The sequence below is a fragment of the Petromyzon marinus genome, chromosome 26 (assembly GCF_048934315.1).
Source record: "Petromyzon marinus isolate PM22_M1 ecotype Great Lakes invasive population chromosome 26, UKy_Petmar_22M1.pri1.0, whole genome shotgun sequence".
NCBI classification, from domain to species: domain Eukaryota; kingdom Metazoa; phylum Chordata; class Hyperoartia; order Petromyzontiformes; family Petromyzontidae; genus Petromyzon; species Petromyzon marinus.
In genome coordinates, this window is record NC_133692.1 from 9,623,707 (window position 1) to 9,643,036 (window position 19,330).

The 19,330-nt window shown below is 52.4% G+C and overlaps 1 protein-coding gene across 1 annotated transcript; it reads right to left on the bottom strand.

Annotated features, from left to right (window-relative positions):
- Positions 1–442: 442 nt before the first annotated feature.
- On the bottom strand, positions 443–18,469 carry LOC116946249 (uncharacterized). Its single transcript, XM_032961265.2, has 2 exons — positions 15,874–18,469; positions 443–4,635 (listed from the first exon to the last, which is right to left on the bottom strand). Exons 1-2 carry the CDS (start codon positions 16,872–16,874, stop codon positions 3,663–3,665), a joined length of 1,974 nt encoding a protein of 657 aa, XP_032817156.2. The 5' UTR covers positions 16,875–18,469; the 3' UTR covers positions 443–3,662.
- Between the last annotated feature and the right edge of the window lie 861 nt (positions 18,470–19,330).

The window sequence follows — 19,330 nt, forward strand, 5'->3', positions numbered from 1 at the left end:
GCCCGGCGCCTCGATGGGCCCCCAATGCCCCGTGGGCTCCGGTGCAGTTGCACCGCCTTTCACACTCCACTTCCGCAGATGAGGAATCGTTCGTTTACGGTCAAGGCCTCCTCTTAAATGAGAGTGACAACGGGAGCCGAAGTTGTGGCACCCTCGCTCGCCGGGCAGGGCTCGCGTGGAGAGAGAGAGGATGAGAGACACTCGCGTGGAGAGACGGAGAGGCGTGGGGAGAGGGAGGCGCATTGCATCGCAGAAAGCCGATGCGAGAGGAAGATGCAATTAGCTGGGTGAGACCGAAAGGAGAGAGACAGAGAGAGAGATGGCTCAGATGTACTTACTGGCTGCTGCTACTGCTGCCATTAGACGGTCTCCTTTGTGGGATTGCTGGGTTGGAACACGTATTTGTCATCAGCAACAAATACAACGATAAACACATTACAGCTTGAATCAACACATTTTTCTGGTGTTTATTTGCGTCGTGTTTATTGCTTCCGTCCTATTGGGGTTTATGAGATTTCAGTTGAGGAGGAGTGGGGTGGGGGGTGAGGGTGTGAGACCGAGGGAAGAAGGGGTGGTGTGGGAAGATATATTAAATTTATTCCCAGAAAATTACTTCATTTTAAAGACGGCATTATTCGTAAGGGTGAAGGATTTTAAGTGAATGGCAGTAGCCATATTTTATGTTAACCTCATATGCCGCAGCAGTAGTAGTATCATCATCATCATCACCAGCAGCAGCAGCAGCAGAAGCAGAATCAACATCAGCAACAGCCACAACAGCAGCAGCAGAAGCAGCAACATCAGCAGCAGTAGCAGCATAATTACCATCAGCAGGAATATCAGGATCATCCACAGCATCATGAGCAGCAGCACCAGCAGCATCTTTTTTAAATAAAAAAATTGAACTCAAATATTTTCTATCATGTATGGACACTCATTAATTTACTGAAAAAAAATCTCCATTGATAGAGGACTGCAGAGCTTTGGCAATTGTTGGTAGCGCCGGCTCACGACTTGGCTGCTGCTGCTCCCGCCGTCCAGCTGTCAATGGCCCCTTCGCGATTGTGAGAGATGCAATTTGCATGAGCCACGGCCAACACGATGCATACATATATATAAAAAGTAAACATTATTACAATTATATTTTTAATCATCAGCGGCATGAGCAATTGCAAGGCCGCACCCTCACCTTACACGAGACAACTGCACGAGGTCGCTGGCAATGGAGACAAAAGAAATACCCAGTCAACACGAAACGTTGGCCTAACGTTGTGCCAACCATGGTCCACCGGCTACACCCACATGCCAACATTGGCACAGCGTTGCAGTTTGCTGGGCTGTTATTTCGCATCTCAAACGCTCCCAAGGACCCAACCCCCTTCGACTGCAATGAAACATCGCAACACAGCGCGTTATATATTTTACTTTATTCCATCTGCATTTATTGATTTCTCTATATTTATTTTTTAAAGTCTGATGGGTAACACCTGCTATTACGGTATACACTGTAAAATGAAGCCGTAAAAGTGTCTTCTTGGCTGATATTTCTGACGGCAGTCCTGAGCCGGCGCTGGCAATTCCACATTCCTATGACGTGGGGCGAGTGTATCCGTAGCGCCGCCGTCTCTGTTGACGTGCCACAGTGTGGTTCAATTATTTTTTCCGCAAGGCGATCAAAGGCCCTCCCTCCCCTTGCCCCCCCCCCCCCCATGACGTGGGGAGGGCTCCATCCAGCAGTGGATTCACAAAGGGGCTGGCTGGTCATTTACATGCACAACCCAAAGGCAGCACAAAAATAAGATCAACATTTCTATCGCGAATTCTCCCTCGCATGAATCTCAACAGGAATAAATCTTACATGGCCCCGTGATATTAACGATAGGAATTCATATTTACAAATGTTAGTTTACAGTTTTCGAGATGTCTGCTTTTGCAAACCGAAGAGAAAATTTGTTTTTACAATATCCGCACGTAAACGGAGAGAGACAATATCAGCCCATGTTTGAAATTTTAGATTTTTCACGTCATCCAACGCAGTCAGTCCACATGCGGAGAAAAATGTTTGCATTGCGTGGGGCCATATTCCAATTGCCACACATGTTTACGCCAAGGTTAAACATGCTTGTGGTGCTGCGGAAGCGGCGATGACGCCACTGCACCACCGGTGCCAGACTAGATGTACTTGTACGATTGTGTTGCATGATGCTTCTGTTGACAAGATTCTACACGGCGACCAAGGAGAAGATCTCAATGCAGATGTTGGGTGGTGGAAATCACTCTGGTGGTGGTGGCAATGATGATTGTGGCGATGATGGTGGTGACGGTGGTGGTGTGGCTGTTCTGCTGATCTAGCAGAAGGAAGCAACAGGGTGAGGTCTCCGTTATGACCTCTTGACCCTGACCTTGATCTTCATGCTGGTTTTATCCACCGTATCTTCCTGGGATAGCACTCCATTGGCGACCCTGTCCCTGCGGTGGAAATTCCTAATTCTCATGGCAGGAGCCCAATCTTTGTACGGTGCCACTGCTGTAAACTTCACATGAAGTGGTACTCATTTGAATGACCGCAACACTCAAATGATGAAATCCTCTCCCGTCAGATCTCGGAAGAGAATCAGAGTTGAGCCTGGCAGGCACTTGGATTCGAGACTGCCAGCTGTTGCAGGTGTGGGTTGTGAGATGGGCTCAATGCCTTGAACCAGTTGTGGAAATTCCACATTCCCACTCGTTCCCCACTGTCCCCCCCTCACCCCAATCTTCGGTGGCGAGTTGTTAATTACCTCGCTTGGTATACAGGAGGTCGTGAGTGCGATCCCGACACTGACGCCTGCTGTAGATTTGGAGTTTGCATGTTTCCCCAGCGGTCACGTGGATTTTTTCTCCGGGTCCTGCGGAATTTCCCCTCCACGTTTAAGAATCAACGCGTGATTTCAGAGTATTTGGCTGCTAGGAATGTCCACGTGATGATAAGCCACTTTTTTGCACTTTCATTTGTGATGGCGTGGTCGCTTCTGTAGACGATCTATACAGTTCAGTGGGCCTTACCGGATAAAATAAAATAAAATAAAAATAAAAAAAGTGAAATTGTGCGGTGCTGGCATCGCCCCACCATGACACTTTGGCCACGAGCCGCCACTGCCAATGCCATGAACGTAACGAACACTGCCACCGACGCTTCACGACGTTACATGTCCACTCCACGCCGTGAGCGGACAACATAATTGGACGCGAAGGAACGGATCTTGTGCGAGCTCAGCCATGACACACGATGATTATCAAAGTCTGGTTGACCCATCTGAACGCTCGCGGCGCCGCTTCAGATTTCCCCCGAGTGGGAAATTACCCGCAATTCAGACTTTGGCCCACTCGTTGTTTTGTCTGCCCTCTGCGCGCGCGTGCGCATCCAACAGCCAGGGGGATTTTCCTGCTCACGTGAGCAATGAGGCAGTGGCCGTCTCCTGTTTATAGCCCTGAGTCAGTGGTGGATATTCCACATTACTGTGACGGGGGCAAGTTGCTCTCGAGGACAACAACTGTTGATGATGGACCGAGTCAACCTCAAACGAGGGGTTGAAAATTGCAACCTTCCGATTGTGAACCACTCGCTCTACCACCGAGCCAGCCGGCCTTACTACAAACGGATAACGAACGACGCACTACCATCAGTCCCAGCCAAAGTCCTGTCCCACCATCTGGTAGAACTTGAGGTTGAACGGCCGATAGAATTCACGCAGCCGCTGCAGCAGCTCGGGCTCAATGTGCGGGTGTGGCCGGCCCTTGCTGTTGCCAAGGCAGTGAGGCTGGCCCCAGTGATTCTCCTCTCCATCACCACCCGTCCACTCACCCCTCTCGTCATACTCATCGTCCTCCACCGCCTCCGCATCCCCGTCCTCCTCCCCCGAGTCCCGGCGCTCTACCTCCTCGTCCTCGTCCCCCTCCTCGTCTTCCTGCTCGTTCCGCTTCGCCTCTTCGTCTCCAACATCGCCGACGTCTCCGTACGTCCCGCTCCCGCCCCTGCCACGCATCCGCGCGGTCGCCCGCGCGCTCCGCCGCCCGACCTTCCTGGCGCTTCCGCTACTCCCGAGTCTCGCGCCTCCGTCTCCGGCGCCCAGTCCATCGGCGGCGGCGGCGCCGGCGGCAGCGGCAGCGATGCCTCCGCGTCGCAGGCAAGGGAAGCCCTTGGTGGCGTTGAAGTAGAAGTGCCTCCTGGTGACGAGGCGCGCGATGCCGAGGAAGTCCTGCACCCGCGCCAGCTCGGCGGCCGGCCGCGTCGCGAGCCGCTCGCCGCTCACGAAGAGCATGCTCTCGCGCGGGAAGTGCCGCAGCCACCGCTCGAGGTGGCGCGCGTAGAGGCCGATGCGCAGGGCGCTCCAACGCGGCTCCACCGCGGGCGCGCCCGCGGCGGAGCCGTTGCGGAAGGCGAGCCGGCGGAACGGCGGCGTTCCCCGCGGGCGCTTGGCCAGCGTCTGCGCGTAGTCGGAGACGGCACGCGTCACGGGGTCTCGCACCACCACCAGCAGCTTGGTGCGCCCGCCGCCCATGGCGCGGATGCGGGCCGGCGCCTCCCGCGTCACGAAGTAGCTGGGCGTCTTCTCCATCGTGATCTGCCCGGGTTCCGTGGGCGGCATGAGGCCCCTGTGGGTCACGCGCGTGCGGCGTTAACGGCGGCGGCGGCGATGATGATGATGATGATGAGCTGCTGAAACGAAACTGTGTTTTATTTTACCGGGGTAAAGCTACGGCTCGAGGGCCCGGACACAATCCCACGATACTCACGCTATTTATTTTATTTTACCGGGTAAGGTTCACCGAGCTATGTAGTTCTTTTTTTTTTTTTACAAGCGACCTGGCTATCACAATTGATAAATCAACGCTGTGGCTTATCACGTGGACATTTATAGCAGCCAAATACTCTGAACGCGTGATGCTGATTCTTAATGCGGAGGGAAAAACCGGAGGTCCCGGAGAAAAATCATCGCAACCACGGGGAAAACATGCAAACTACAAACGTGCAGGTTCACGATCGAACCCACGACCTCCTGCATACCAGGCGAGGTAGTTAACATCTCGCCACGTTCATAAGGCGCAACTCATCCGGGCGTCTCTTAGCCACGGCGAGTCGGTGCCGCGGCGAATTATCGGACGCGCGGCAAACCGCGAAGCCGAAACCCTAGCGCTGCTCCAAGGTCCGATTCAGAAGCGTTTAATTGTGCCGCTGGCTCTCGAGTTAGCGGCAGGATGGCGTGAGAGACAGATGCCGCTCGTACCTCCACAGTGTAGAACGGTGATGATGATGATGATGGCAAAGAAACAAACAAACAAAAAATAAATGACTCAGCAGCGTTGCGATGATGGTGAAAACACTCACATCAGTGCATCAAGAGTATAATGATTATACATGATGGGCATTCACTTGGCTATGCGTGTAGGCACGGCCCTTTGGCGAATCCACTGCTATGATGGAGGGCCTCCCCGTGTTGCGTGGGTTGCAGGGGTACGTCACCACTCTGGTCAATGTGCCGTTGGTGAAGTTGGGTACAATAGATTCCGGGGGCATAGACGTATAGTCCAGCAGTGGATTGAGCTGCAATGCCCTGTACTGCCCACAACATAGCTCTGCTCGAGGTATGGAATCGAGAGATGCCCCATCACACGTGCGATTGTTCTCTGGGTGCTCCAGTTTCCTCCCAACATGTGGGAACACTCAACAATTGGCTGAAAAACATAATTAATATATCGAGGACTGCAGAGCTTGGGAAATTATTTGCTGGGACAGGCTCACCACGTGGTTGCATTGCCTCTGGTTCCTCGGCAACTGTGAGATACAATTTGCACGATCCATGATGCGATGCATACAACTTACAATTATTATCTCCATTGTAAATATTGTGACAACCTGTGTGTGTGTGTGTGCATGGTGGTCACCCATCCCAGCACAATCCAGGAGCTCTCCTGGTACTTCGATAATAGGCACTGCAATGTGTATAGGAACGGTGTGCGTCCGCACGCGAGGCTGCGTGGTGCCGTCATTAGTGCACTTCACTTACAGTGAGGGAAAAAAAGCATTTGATCCCCTGCTTATTTTGTACGTTTGCCCACTGACAAAGAAATTATCAGTCTATAATTTTAATGGTAGGTTTATTTGAACAGTGAGAGACGGAATAACGACAACAAAAATCCAGAAAAACGCATGTCAAAAATGTTATAAATTGATTTGCATTTTAATGAGGGAACAAAAGTATTTGACCCCCTCTCAATCAGAAAGATTTCTGGCTCACATGTGTCTTTTATACAGGTAACGAGCTGAGATTAGGAGCACTCTCTTAAAGGGAGTGCTCCTAATCTCAGCTTGTTGCCTGGATAAAAGACACCTGTCCACAGAAGCAATAAATCAATCAGATTCCAAACTCTCCACCATGGCCAAGACCAAAGAGCTCTCCAAGGGACAAGATTGTAGAACGACACAAGGCTGGAATGGTGAGAAGGTGACAACAGTTGGTGCGATTATTCGCAGATGGAAGAAACACAAACGAACTGTCAATCTCCCTCGGCCTGGGGCTCCATGCAAGATCTCACCTCGTGGAGTTGCAATGATCATGAGAACGGTGAGGAATCAGCCCAGAACTACACGGGAGGATCTTGTCAATGATCTCAAGGCAGCTGGGACCATAGTCACCAAGAAAACAATTGGTATCACACTACGCCGTGAAGGACTGAAATCGTGCAGCGCCCGCAAGGTCCCCCTGCTCAAGAAAGCACATATACATGCCCGTCTGAAGTTTGCCAATGAACATCTGAATGATTCAGAGGACAATTGGGTGAAAGTGTTGTGGTCAGATGAGACCAAAATGGAGCTCTTTGGCATCAACTCAACTCGCCGTGTTTGGAGGAAGAGGAATGCTGCCTATGACCCCAAGAACACCATCCCCACCGTCAAACATGGAGGTGGATACATTATTCTTTGGGGGTGTTTTTCTGCTAAGGGGACAGGGCAACTTCACCGCATCAAAGGGACGATGGACGGGGCCATATACCGTCAAATCTTGGGTGAGAACCTCCTTCCCTCAGCCAGGGCATTGAAAATGGGTCGTGGATGGGTATTCCAGCATGACAATGACCCAAAACACATGGCCAAGGCAACAAAGGAATGGCTCAAGAAGAAGCACATTAAGGTCCTGGAGTGGCCTAGCCAGTCTCCAGACCTCAATCCCATAGAAAATATGTGGATGGAGTTGAAGGTTCGAGTTGCCAAACGTCAGCCTCGAAACCTTAATGACTTGGAGAAGATCTGCAAAGAGGAGTGGGACAAATCCCTCCTGAGGTGTGTGCAAACCTGGTGGCCAACTACAAGAAACGTCTGACCTCTGTGATTGCCAACAAGGGTTTTGCCACCAAGTACCAATTCATGTTTTGCAGAGGGATCAAATACTTATTTCCCTCATTAAAATGCAAATCAATTGATAACATTTTTGACATGCGTTTTTCTGGATTTTGTTGTTATTCTGTCTCTCACTGTTCAAATAAACCTACCATTGAAAGTATAGACTGATAATTTCTTTGTCAGTGGGCAAACGTACAAAATCAGCAGGGGATCAAATACTTTTTTCCCTCACTGTACAACCTAAGGTCACGAGTTCAAATCCCAGTCGAGAGTTGACACGACCATTATCCATCCATCCCTCCGGGGAAATGGAGAGGCCCGACTTCTTGTTGCGCCATCAACAATGGTCAACCGATAGAGATACCCCCCGCACTCCTCCAGCCTTCTGGTTCAGTGCCACCACGAACATGGAGACAATCTTACTTCTTTGACTCCGCATGTCGACGGTGTTGTTCGGGAGAACGTTCAACTCAATTAGGGGCTCTAACTCCTCCCACCCCCGAGACCCCAAACGTTGTTATTTTAGTGAAAGTGGCCAGAGAAAATACTTTTATCTTTTAATTTGTCTCATTATTTAAACATCTTTAAATTTCCAGACCGCCCACCCCCCCCCCCCCCCTATTAAAATATCTCGATGAACCTATGTAGTCCCTTCATTAAAATGCAGCACTATTGGCATCTGCTCAAATAACCCTGATGATCAAAAGGCGTGTGGAGACCTTCATCCAGCAGCGAAATGACCAAGGGCTGGTACATTTAAACTATGATTATTATTATTATTATTAAACTCGATTATGCACCGTTTTTTTTGTTATTCCTCCCAGATTGTTATTCCATCCCAGATCACCCCGTGCATTTTTTAAACCCTCGCCTGGCTCTGAATTAATATCACCCACCGTTAGATTCCATAATCGATCGACCCATTGCCAAATGAAAGTTTCCTTCAGAGAAGCGCGTGCCACCGGTTTGTATTATCTCTGCTAATACTCAACAGGTGGCTCGGGAGACTCGTCGGGGCAGAGCGGGAGAGAAATTGGGAGTGGGGGGGGGGTTTAGAGAAAGGAAGAGCAGGAGCACGGGGGGAGAGAGAGAGAGAGAGCGGGAGAGATGGAGAGAGAGGCGCTCCGTTATAAGCCTCTAAAGAATACAACAGCTCAGTTGTCATAGAGACAGATGCAGACTCTGATGCACAAAGGAAGAGCAAGGATGCACACGCACGCACAAAAAAAAGAGACAAAGACTTCCCCATTTAACCGAATAGACCCCAGGAGCAAGCGCTATGGGCGAGCACGTGTTCCTGCCAGCGATTGAGGGTGGTGGTGGTGGCGTGGTCAGCACCGTGACTCGATAAGCTTTGTCTCGCCGCTGACGATGTTTACACGCGGCGGCAGATGCTACTTTTTTATTTTCAGGCTGAGCCGACCTCACGGAGGTATTCATCACCGATGTTGGCCGTGAGCGCGGAGCTGAACTCGGGTCGCCGGGTTTGCAGCGCAGTGCGCCTACCACTGCACTACCACTGCACTACCGCTCCCCACATACAAATGTCAGACTGTTGGGGCCAGTTCTGTTAGCGAGCACCTATGAAGGCCGGTAAGGCACATATGCAGTCGCCTTTGTCTCCCCAGTGCTGATGTTAACACACCACACCAGGCACTCATTTAATACTGAATCGTTCTGGGGGATGCCCACACATACACATACAAATGCACACAAAAGACAAAATGCGTTGCGGTTAATATCTGCCGACGGCACTGAGCCAGTGGTGGAAATTCGACATGATCATGGCCGTGACCAGTCCATCCACTGCGCCCAGTGTACACGCCTTCCCGTTTCCCCACCACCCGTTAGCCCCCTCCCGTCACTGCGCCCTTTGCCCCCACCAAGCCCTCTCGAGTAAACGCGTGGTTTACGTTGACGAATGGCAATGAAAACGCCGATGTACGCACATATTCCGTATGTTTATGCGCATGCAATTAGCCCCAACTGCATGCACATATGCACGCAACAAAACACGCCGTTTGAATCGCATATACTCTACACCGCTGCATGAAGGCTTCCCCCAGACACAATGTGGTCGGTCCTAGACGCTCGATGGCCATACTTCACCACGCCGGTACACGCGGGTTACTGACCGCTCAAACGCACAAGGGTGGCACTCGTGCTGTTTGCAACAGTGGTAGGAAATTCCACATTCTTTCGGTGCGGGCCTGGAACGTTAATACCAAAAACCCCTAACCTAGCAGCACGAGTTCGACTCCCGGTCCGAGTCACGGCTAACGTCAGTGGTGGTTGTACCCTGCACCGTTCCTGGGACCCTCACTTAATTAACCGGCACTGACCGGCCGGAGGGCGCGAGGCATCACACTCCACTGTTGTACTGTGCTTCTGTGCTCCAACGTCGAAAGTCCGCGACTTCACCAATCCGCGTTGACCGGCGTGGCGAAGTATGGTTAAACAACCCCCAAACCCAACCCCGTGACTGACATGTAGGCCTTTACCGCAGAGCGTGGCTCCACGTACAGCACTCGACCATTTGGCTGGCCGCGATTTAGACCTTCAAATCAAATCTCTCTTTTTTTCTCATCTTGTTTTCTACTGACCCGTTGGTATCGTCTCATCTTTGTCCCGTCTCGTATGCACAGATTGTGTTCGCTCTATCCGCCTAAATGTGACGTTATCGCATTAACGCGCATGCGACTGATACTGTACACCGTAATGGTTCACGGCCCTTTGTTAATCCACCACGAAGGTGAACGCCGCCTCCATGCACACTGCATCTGTCACGGGGGTTGTTTGACCATAGGGCCGTCCATAAATGACGTCACGCGATTTCGGACGATTTTTGACCCCCCCCCCCCTTCATCACACGGTGTCACAAAAAGTCAGACCCCCCCTCAAATGACGTCATAAAGCTCTGTCCCCCCCCCCCCCAAAACCATATTTCCGTTTAGAAAATAAAACATGCTTCAAATCGCTTTAAACTATTGTCATTGTAGTGCGTATTTAATGTGGCGCTGCACTCTGATGTTGTAGGAGAAAACATTTATATTAAAAAAGTATATTTAATTAAGTAGAACGTGTTGTCTATATTTATTTAAAGTTGCGCATTTTGATGTGACGTCACATTTCTCACCCCCCCCCCCCATCGTCACACATCGTCACAAATGTCTGACCCCCCCCCCTCTCCCAGGTGCGTGACGTCATTTATGCACGGCCCCATACTTCACCACGCGAGGCCATTGGGGTTGGTGTCGGTAGAGTAGGGGCTGACGATCGGTTGAGATATCAACCGATTACCGATGTCAGCCGTGGTCGGGAATTAAACTGATTGCTGCTAGGTGCGTAGTGCAGTGCGCTCACCACTGCGCCACCGTTCCTTTAACCTGACGCGTGCGTCACTGTGGGCTCTGCGACGCACCCGGAGTTGGTGAATCGAAGTATCGTTAGGCTGAGGATCGTCAGCCCGTAGGCCCAGGCAAGGTGCCTCACCTGTGAGTTAAATTTGTGAGAGGTCAAAACTGAGTTTAGTGGAGTTCGTTTTGGGACGAGTCTCTTGATTTCTGTATCTGAAACAAATGCCGTGTTCTCCGGATTATACACTTTTTACGGAAAGTAAGTCGCATCTCAAACGTGTGCCCGGTATCAATAAAGATATATAAATGTGGTCTCACACACGCACGCACGCACGCGTGTGCCGGATTATTAGACGCACCCCCAAGTTGTACTCTAAAATACAGGCCTGACACGCACCCTAATAAATCGGAAAACAAATCATACGCGTAGTTATATAGGTAAGACGTGTAGTGATATAGGTGACACGTGTAGTTATATAAGTGATAGGTGTAGTCTTTTCGCCCTTCCTGAGTGAAGGACAGCTGTGGGTATGCAAGCCTTTGCTTAGGATTAGAAAGTTTGATGACGGGCTCCATCCAACATCGCTGGGTGGATCTCTGGTCGTTTTGCCTAACCCTGCCAGCGTGTGTGGACACGGGGCTTTGAAGGGCGCTGAACCAAAACGTGGCATCATATTCATCGTCCAAACTCTCAAATGTTGGCAGACCTCACCCCCCCACCCTACAACAATTAAACAATGACGGGCGGGGAGAGGGGAGCAAAATGTACTCCAGCCAATAATTCCCATCAGCCTTGGTCCATCCACTGCTGGACGCGCGCCTCCCTTGATTTGGCTTTTTTTCCTGAACGCCAAACGTGACCAACAGTGGTGCAGCGACGACATCGCCGGCTCAGTCAGGTGCGGCAATCGGCCACGTGGGGCCCCAAAATGAGATTTGTTCTCGCACGGTCGCACCGAGGCTATTGCATAACGCGGCTCCTCTTGTCTAAAGTGTTTTGTTGTTGCTGTTTTTTTTTACACCGTTGTTGAAAAAATATCTCAGGGTGGCTGTCAAGGGCGCCCCCAATTCGTAGCTTTGGCCACCACGAGGTGGGGGGGGGGGGGGGCTTGGGGTTGGGGGCCAGCAAGGCACCCCCCTGCCCCCCACGCTCAGCACCGTACTCGGTGACCACTGAGATCGGTAGCTACGTCCTTCTGCCGGCGCGAGAACCCGAGACTCGCACCAAGCCTCTCCCTAAGCGAGCCGTTCGTCATGCCCAACCCTCCTCGTCCACCCACAACCTGCACGAGGCCCTCCCCAAGCCGTGCCGCTCGTCGGGGTGGTGATGGTGGGGGGTGTTGTTGGGGGTTATTACCGCTGGACATTTGAACCTTATGGCGGGACCCCGGGGTCCCGAATTGACGGAAATCAAAATCGCAATTAGTTTATTTATTTTTGGCGACTCCGTCCCACCGCGCGCATAAACGCCGCGACCCGCCAGGCGCGGATCGCTCTGTTGTCACGTCATGTCCAAGCGCAGCGGCGAGGACGAATGTGCAGAAGAAACAAAACTTTGAAACTCTGATCAGCGCATCGCGTAGAGCTCGTCTAGAGGAATAGATCGCCGTATCGTTCGCCTTCAACAGATATAGAATGAGGCCGCAACGCAGTTTATGCGAGAGCCGGGGGCTTATGGGAACCCCGGGGTCCCACAATGAGGTTCACTTGTGGACAACATCAACAACAACAACAACAAAAGGAGCTCCATCGGAGTCCTCCAGCTCGAATACATATTCACCGATTGTGATCTGACTCGACCGCGATGGTCAGCGTGAGTTTGGTGAAGGCGTGAAGCGTTGGGTTTTTACGCACTACCCCTGTAGCGCTCAGCTCCGCAGCGGCCCTACGGCACCTGCTATGCGCAGTACGTGGCTGGCGGTAGCTCCCTCGCGGACATCAACTGCACAGGCTCAACCCGCGCTACTTGGCTTCCGAAGGTCCGATTTGATCAGAGGCGAGGTTCGTTAAACACACACCGCAACTGACGCATGGGCGATTACATTCGCGTCGGTTTTGTGAAAAATAACGAACACGGATCTCCTTTCGCATACCTGTCCCACAACATGAAAATATTTTTTTATACATTGTATCGCTCTGTACGTTACGTGGCACGCGTTTATCAATCATCAGGCGCGTGGAGCGGATGCGGCGAGATGCAATCCATCGGGCGAATGTCAACGGCGCCTGCCCCGAACACAACGGGCGCGTTTGGGTGGAACGAGCGGGCTACCTCACTCAGCCACCACCACCACCGCCGCCGCCGTGGCAGTGCGGACAACATTAACTGTGCACAATTGTGGCCATCCGCTGCCTTATTCAAACACCATGCAATATTAGAAGCGTGTAGCGACTTATAAGTAGCGACTTACAGAAGCGCGTAATGGGCGCCAATGGTGGCGAGGTGTTCACTACCTCGCCTGGTATACAGAAGGTCGTGGGTTCGATCACGAACCGAGACGCCTGCTGTGTATTTGGAGTTTGCGTGTCTCTCTCTCCCAGTGCTCGCGTGGATTTTTCACCGGCTTTACGCCCTCCACATTTATAAAACACGCGCGTGGAGTATTTGGCTGCAATAAATGTCCACGCGATAAGCCACTTCGTTGAGCTATCATTTGTGACCAGGTCGCTTCTGAAAAATGTGCTATATAACTCAGTGGGCTTTTACCTGGTAAAATAAAACAAAAAGAATAGTTTAGTAGTTTCAATTAGAATTTTAGCTTACACCTTTTATTTTTGCACATACAGGGACCGATATATGACCGAGATATATCGTCTGTGCTTTGTTGTTGATCATGGGTGATTAAAAGCACCCGTGGGTTACCCTGTGAGTAGTTTCGGCCACAACGCTGGGGTGATTGTTCAGCAACGGCGAAGAGGTCTCCCCCGTGCATCATGATAATCAATCAACCGAATCATTTTCCCAGCCTCACGGGCAACACTTGCGGATGGTGACTGACCAAACATTCGTCCCCCAAATGTTGGGACTCTCTTGAAATAATGTTTGAGTCGTTTGGAGACCTAGCGAGGCGTTTCTGGATACAATTAGTGCATAATAACATTGAAAAAAATTACTCTCGGAAGATCTTGTAAGCCAAGCATGGTCGAGGCAATCCACAGGCATAAAGACGTGTTGTAGGTTCATACGTTATCGCCAGGGGACAATGCAGCGAAATCAGCACTGTTGTATTGTACTTTGCGCCAACGTCTATGCTCCACCAACCCCCACTACTCAGCGCGGTGAAGTATGGTGTAGGGTGGTCCTCATCCAGCAGCGGAGTGACAGGAGAGCTGTACGTGAAACGCGTACGCAAGGGAAGGTAGTAATCTCCGATGGGCAGCGATTTGACAACTTTAAGCGAGTGACTTTGAACGCTCTAATTAGGGGTTATAAACGCCAGGCTTGCATAATCCACTGCGCCTCTGCATGTTTATCGGTTTTTTCGCTCAAACGCACATCACGTCGTTTATGAACGCTGCACGCGCCTCATGATTGCTAAACACGTAACGCACAGAGCGCTGATTCGACTTGACGGCGGGCTCGACAATCCAGAGCACGACGGAGGCGCACAAAGACAAAGATCCCCCGCTTTAGATGTGAACAGACTTTTTGGGGCAAGTGCTGTCAGCGAGAACCTATTAAAGGCCGGCACGGCACGCGAATGGGTGGGTTGCCAGCGGCCACGCACGGCTGCCTTTGTCTCCCGAGTGGCGGAATGTTCACACACCGCACCAGGTAGCGTACTCGTTTAGGGGAGGCCAAGGACCTGTTCAGATTTTGTTAGAAAGTCGAACTCGGGTCTCCGGGCTCGTAGCGCAGCGAACATCACACTGTGGTCACTCACGCACACGAGATCTCAATATTAATTGCAATTGGCATAGCAATTCGCCCTCTCTATATCCCGGGGGGGGCGGGGGGGGGGCACGCTCACACACACACACACTACGTCTATCAATTTAGATCAGCGCTCTAAACACGCGCAAGACATCAAAATCGATTCGAAGTTGGCGCTTTTTATGCTGCTGCAAACACGCACACCGTTTCCATGCACAGCCCTTTTGCCAATCCACTGCTGGATGAAGGCCTTCCCCACGACGCATCGGAATTGTTTGACCATGCTTCACTACGCCGGCCAGTGCGGGTTGGTGAAGAGGTGGTCAGGGAGGCACTAAAACCGGTTCAGATATCGCTTCGTACCGATGTTTGCCGTGGCCGAGAATCAAAGTTGGGTGGCCAGGTTGATAGCGCTCGCAGTGCTAACAGCCACCGCGCCATCCCTCCACCCAGGGGAGTTCACAGCGCCACGGTGGCTAGGAGATGTTGACTACCTCGCCTGGTGTGCAGGAGGTCGTGGGTTCGACCCCGACGTCTGCAGCCGTATATTTGGAGTTTGCGGTGTCTCTCTCCCCGTGGTCGCGTGGATAAGCACTGCGTTTAGAGTATTAGGCAGCCATACATTTGCAAATAAGCCACTTCGATGAGCTATCATCTGTGACCAGATCGCGTCTTGAAAAATAGCTCTATTGTTCAGTAGACCTTACCTGGTAAAATAAAAAATAGTTCAGTAATAGTTTAAATACATAGTTTAATCAATTTAAATCGGGGCTTTTGTTTACGCTGGACGTGTTTATCAATAATCGGCTGCGTGCCGATGATTGATGCAGTGCTGAGAGATGGAAGAGCCAAAGGCGCAGCCTTGCAATTGCCAATTCACGCTGATGCTGGCAGAAGCGCTTCCACTCTAGGGAGCTCCAGATCACCCTTTTTTTAGATGGTATTTGTCCTACTTGGCCACTTGGCCAGACGACTTCGAATACGCCGAAGTACCCACACATTCCCCCACCACACTTTCCCCCACCCGTTGATTATAACAACCGATGTGTTACCGATTCATACTGCCGGGCGGGGGCTGAGACTCGCGGGGCATACTTTAAGAAACTTGCCGAAACTAACACAAATGTCGCATGCCACGCCCGCGAGAACGAACGGAACCGGCGGCCTCGGCACTGCCAGCCAGGTCGCGTGCTAACCGCGGCCGCATCCTCACCGCTGACAGTGAACCGGCGAGAGTCCCCCTGTCACCGGGGCTTCCTTACCTGTACCACTCAAGGCCCCTCTCGTAGTTGCGATCGAAGAAGTGAGCTTCTGCCCCCAGGGCGCGCACGGCCGGGTGAAGCCTCAGAGCTTCGAGCAGCGCGCGAGTGCCGCCCTTCTTCACCCCGATGATGAGCGCCTGCGGAAGCCTCTTGCAGCACGGAATCCCGAGTTCCGATTCCTCCTCTTGCCCTCCCTCCCTTCTTTCCACCTCCTCCGCCTCCTCCTTTCCCAGATCGGCATTGTCCCCATCAGCGACATCATCGTCATCAACATCGTCGTCGACATTCCTCTTCATCTTTTCATGATGCTGGGTGGCCCCTGCCCATTCGTCGTACTCGTTGTTCTCACTCATCTCCTGAAGCGCCCGCAGCCCAGAGCCCCGCTCGCGAGTCTTCGCGGAGCCGCGCGCTCTTGCCGCGTGTGGAGTCTTCGAGCCCCGCGCGAGGCCCTCTCCTCCCCCGTCGCCTCCTTCTCCTCTCCTCCCTCCTCCTCCTCCACTCGACTGGCTCGCGTAGCCTCGCCTGCTGAGAGGGGGAGCCTGGATGCTTTCCTCCTCTTCTTCTTCTTCATCTTCTGCTACTCCTGACCATGCCATTGCTGCTCTTCCTTCTGATTCTGCACCACCTGCTCCCGCCGAAGCTGCTCTCCCTCGTCGCCCGGTTACTCGCACCCCTTCCACCGCCACCGTTACGCCCGCAACTATTCCTCCTCCACCTGCTGCAGCAGCAGCAGCAGCATCAGCAGCCGCCGCTCCGCTTCCTCCCCCCTCGCTACCACCCCCAGTCGGCAGCGGCTCGGCGGCGTGCTGGCAGCTCGGCAGGGAGCAGAGGAAGAGGTAGGTGGAGAGGAAGAGCGCGGAGAGCATGACCAGGGCCGGGCTGCTGAGGCGCACGGGGAGACCGACGAGGAGGAGGAGGCGGCGGTGGCGTCGAGCGGGGAGCGTCGGGAGCGGCGAGGTGAGTCCCTGCGGCCCCGCGGGGCTGGCGGCCGTCCTCGCCATGCTGCCCGGCCCAGAGAGTTCGAGCCAACATATTGTAGCGGCGAGCCGGCGTGCGAATCTCCCTCCTCGCCCACACCGCCTGTGCTGTTGCTGTTGTTGTGTGTCTTGGTGTCTGTGTGTGTGTCTGTCTGTGTGTGTGTGTGTGTCTGTCTGCGTCTGTGTATGTATCTGTCTGTGTGTGTCTGTCTGTGTGTGTCTGTGTGTGTATGTCTGTGTGTGTGTCTGTCTGCGTCTGTGTGTCTGTCTGTGTATGTGTCTGTCTGTGTGTGTGTGTGTCTGTGTGTCTGTCTGTCTGTGCCTGTGTGTGTGTTTCTGTGTGTCTGTCTGCGTGTGTGTGTCTGTGTGTGTCTGTGCCTGTGTGTGTCTGTCTGCGTGTGTGTCTGTGTGTCTCTCTGCGTCTGTGTGTCTGTCTGCGTCTGTCTGTGTGTGTGTGTGTCTCGTCACTCTACGCGATGTGGGCGGGAGGGGTGGTGGTGATCAAGGGTGAGTGGAGATGAATTGCGGTGATCGTGCGAGTGGTGGTTGCGGTGATTAAAGCTGGCGGTGCTGTTAGGGTTGATGATTGTGGTGGTTGTGATGGCACGAGTGAAGGTGGTGGTATGATGGTTGTAGTGATGACGGTGTTGCTGATGGTTGCTGTTAGCAGTGGTGTTACCAGCGTTAGCAGTGATGAAAGCTGGCTGTTGTAGTTGCAGCAATTCAGGCTGGTGGTAATATTAAAGTGATCAATTCTTAATTGTCAAGCGTATGGGTATGGATGGATTATGTGTGACTATGTTTCTTTGAGTGCACTTGCATTTTGTGTTTGCGAGCACACGTGTGTTATATGCGCGAATGTTTACAAGTGTATATATTACGTGTATATTGTATACAGCATTCGGTGTGCTGGTGAGTGTTACGTGGTGAATACAACATGATGTGCGTGTACATGTTGCTGTGCGTACATTTATGCTCGTGTGTCAGTGTCAAGTGTGTACATATGCACGGGTCCACGCGAGACACAGACTACGTATGCGTTATGTATAAAGTGTATTATACAATACAGATATGTTACTTGTTTGGAGAGTGTAAGAGTCGCCTACATACACAGTTGTGTATATTATATGTGCGCGTTTGTTCGGTGAGCTGTGCGTATATTATAAATGAGATGTTCCACAGTGCGATGCTGAGTGTACGTACGTAACACGAGGCAGATTGACATCGTCAACGGCGGGTACCTATGGGTCTACGTGTTCCCAGCTATGTGTGCATCGTGTATAGATGTGCTTAGTACAGTGCGAAAAATGTGTCCGCGTTGCCTTTATGTTTGAGAGTGTATGTGTGGTTCTCGGTACGAAAACAACACTTTCCCCAACAGCCTGTGTAGGTTACACGATGGATGTTTGCGTAAAACGTGTGTGTGCGTGTGTATACATGTAAAACGTGTGGAAAATAGCGTCTAACGTGTGTGTAGATGTCTATGCACGTATAAAGTGCAGGCGAACAGCCCTTGCTCCAGCACACGGGGGATCTGCGGGCGCGTGTGGAAGGGCAGCGCGGCACGTGCTCAATGGTCTTCACGCGCTGTCCGCGGTGCCTCCGATCGCGCAGGCGACTTGACTCGTCTGGCAGGAATCAGCCTCGCTCCCTCCCTCCACCCACACACCCACCCACACACCCACCCACACACCCAGCCAGTCTCCCTCCCTCCCTCCTCCTGACTTCGCCACCTCCCACACAACCACTGTGACACCACCCCCCCCCCCACCCAGCGCCCACGTCCCACCCAGCCACTCATCCACAGGCACCCCCCACACCTCGAACTCAACGCCGTATCCACCCCGAGCATACGCTGACACCAACGCACACAACTCCTTCCCACCCACTCATCCACTCATCCACACCCCCATACAACCAACATCACCCCCCCCCTCCCCAGCACTTTGTACCACCAAAAGACAAAGATCCCCCGTATAGCATTTAGCAGACTGTTGGGGCAAGTGCTGTCAGCGAACAACTATGACGGCTGGGACGGCACACGAGGGGGTGGGGTGACCAGCAGCACGCCCGGTCGCCTTTGTCTCCACAACGCACCGCATCGGATTCTAAACCAAGGCTGAGTCGACCTAGGGGAGGCTCAGAACCGGTTCAGATAATCGCCACGGGTGTTAGGCCGTGAGCGGGAATCGAACTTGTTCCGCAAGCCGGGTTGGTGGCACAACGCGCTAACCGCTGCGCCACCGCTCCCCCTACGCTACCGCTCCCCCCACAAAGGCGTGGTGCTGGCCACCCACCACCCCCTCGAGTGCCACAGCGCCGGCCTTCACACGTGGTGCTCGCTAACAGCACTTGCCCCAACAGTCTGTTAAAGCTATTCGAGCGAACCTTTATCTTTGTTCCCTTACAGACACACGTTAAAACACACACACACACACCATCACGTTAACACACACACATACTTACCATTACGTTCACAC

Bases quoted from the DNA above. Each gene is read 5' to 3' on its own strand.
- LOC116946249 (XM_032961265.2), bottom strand. From the start codon at position 16,874: ATGGCGAGGACGGCCGCCAGCCCCGCGGGGCCGCAGGGACTCACCTCG. The intron at 4,636-15,873 runs GTAAGGAAGCCC...CGTGACCCACAG, and splicing joins AGGGGCCTTGAGTGGTACAG to GGGCCTCATGCCGCCCACGG.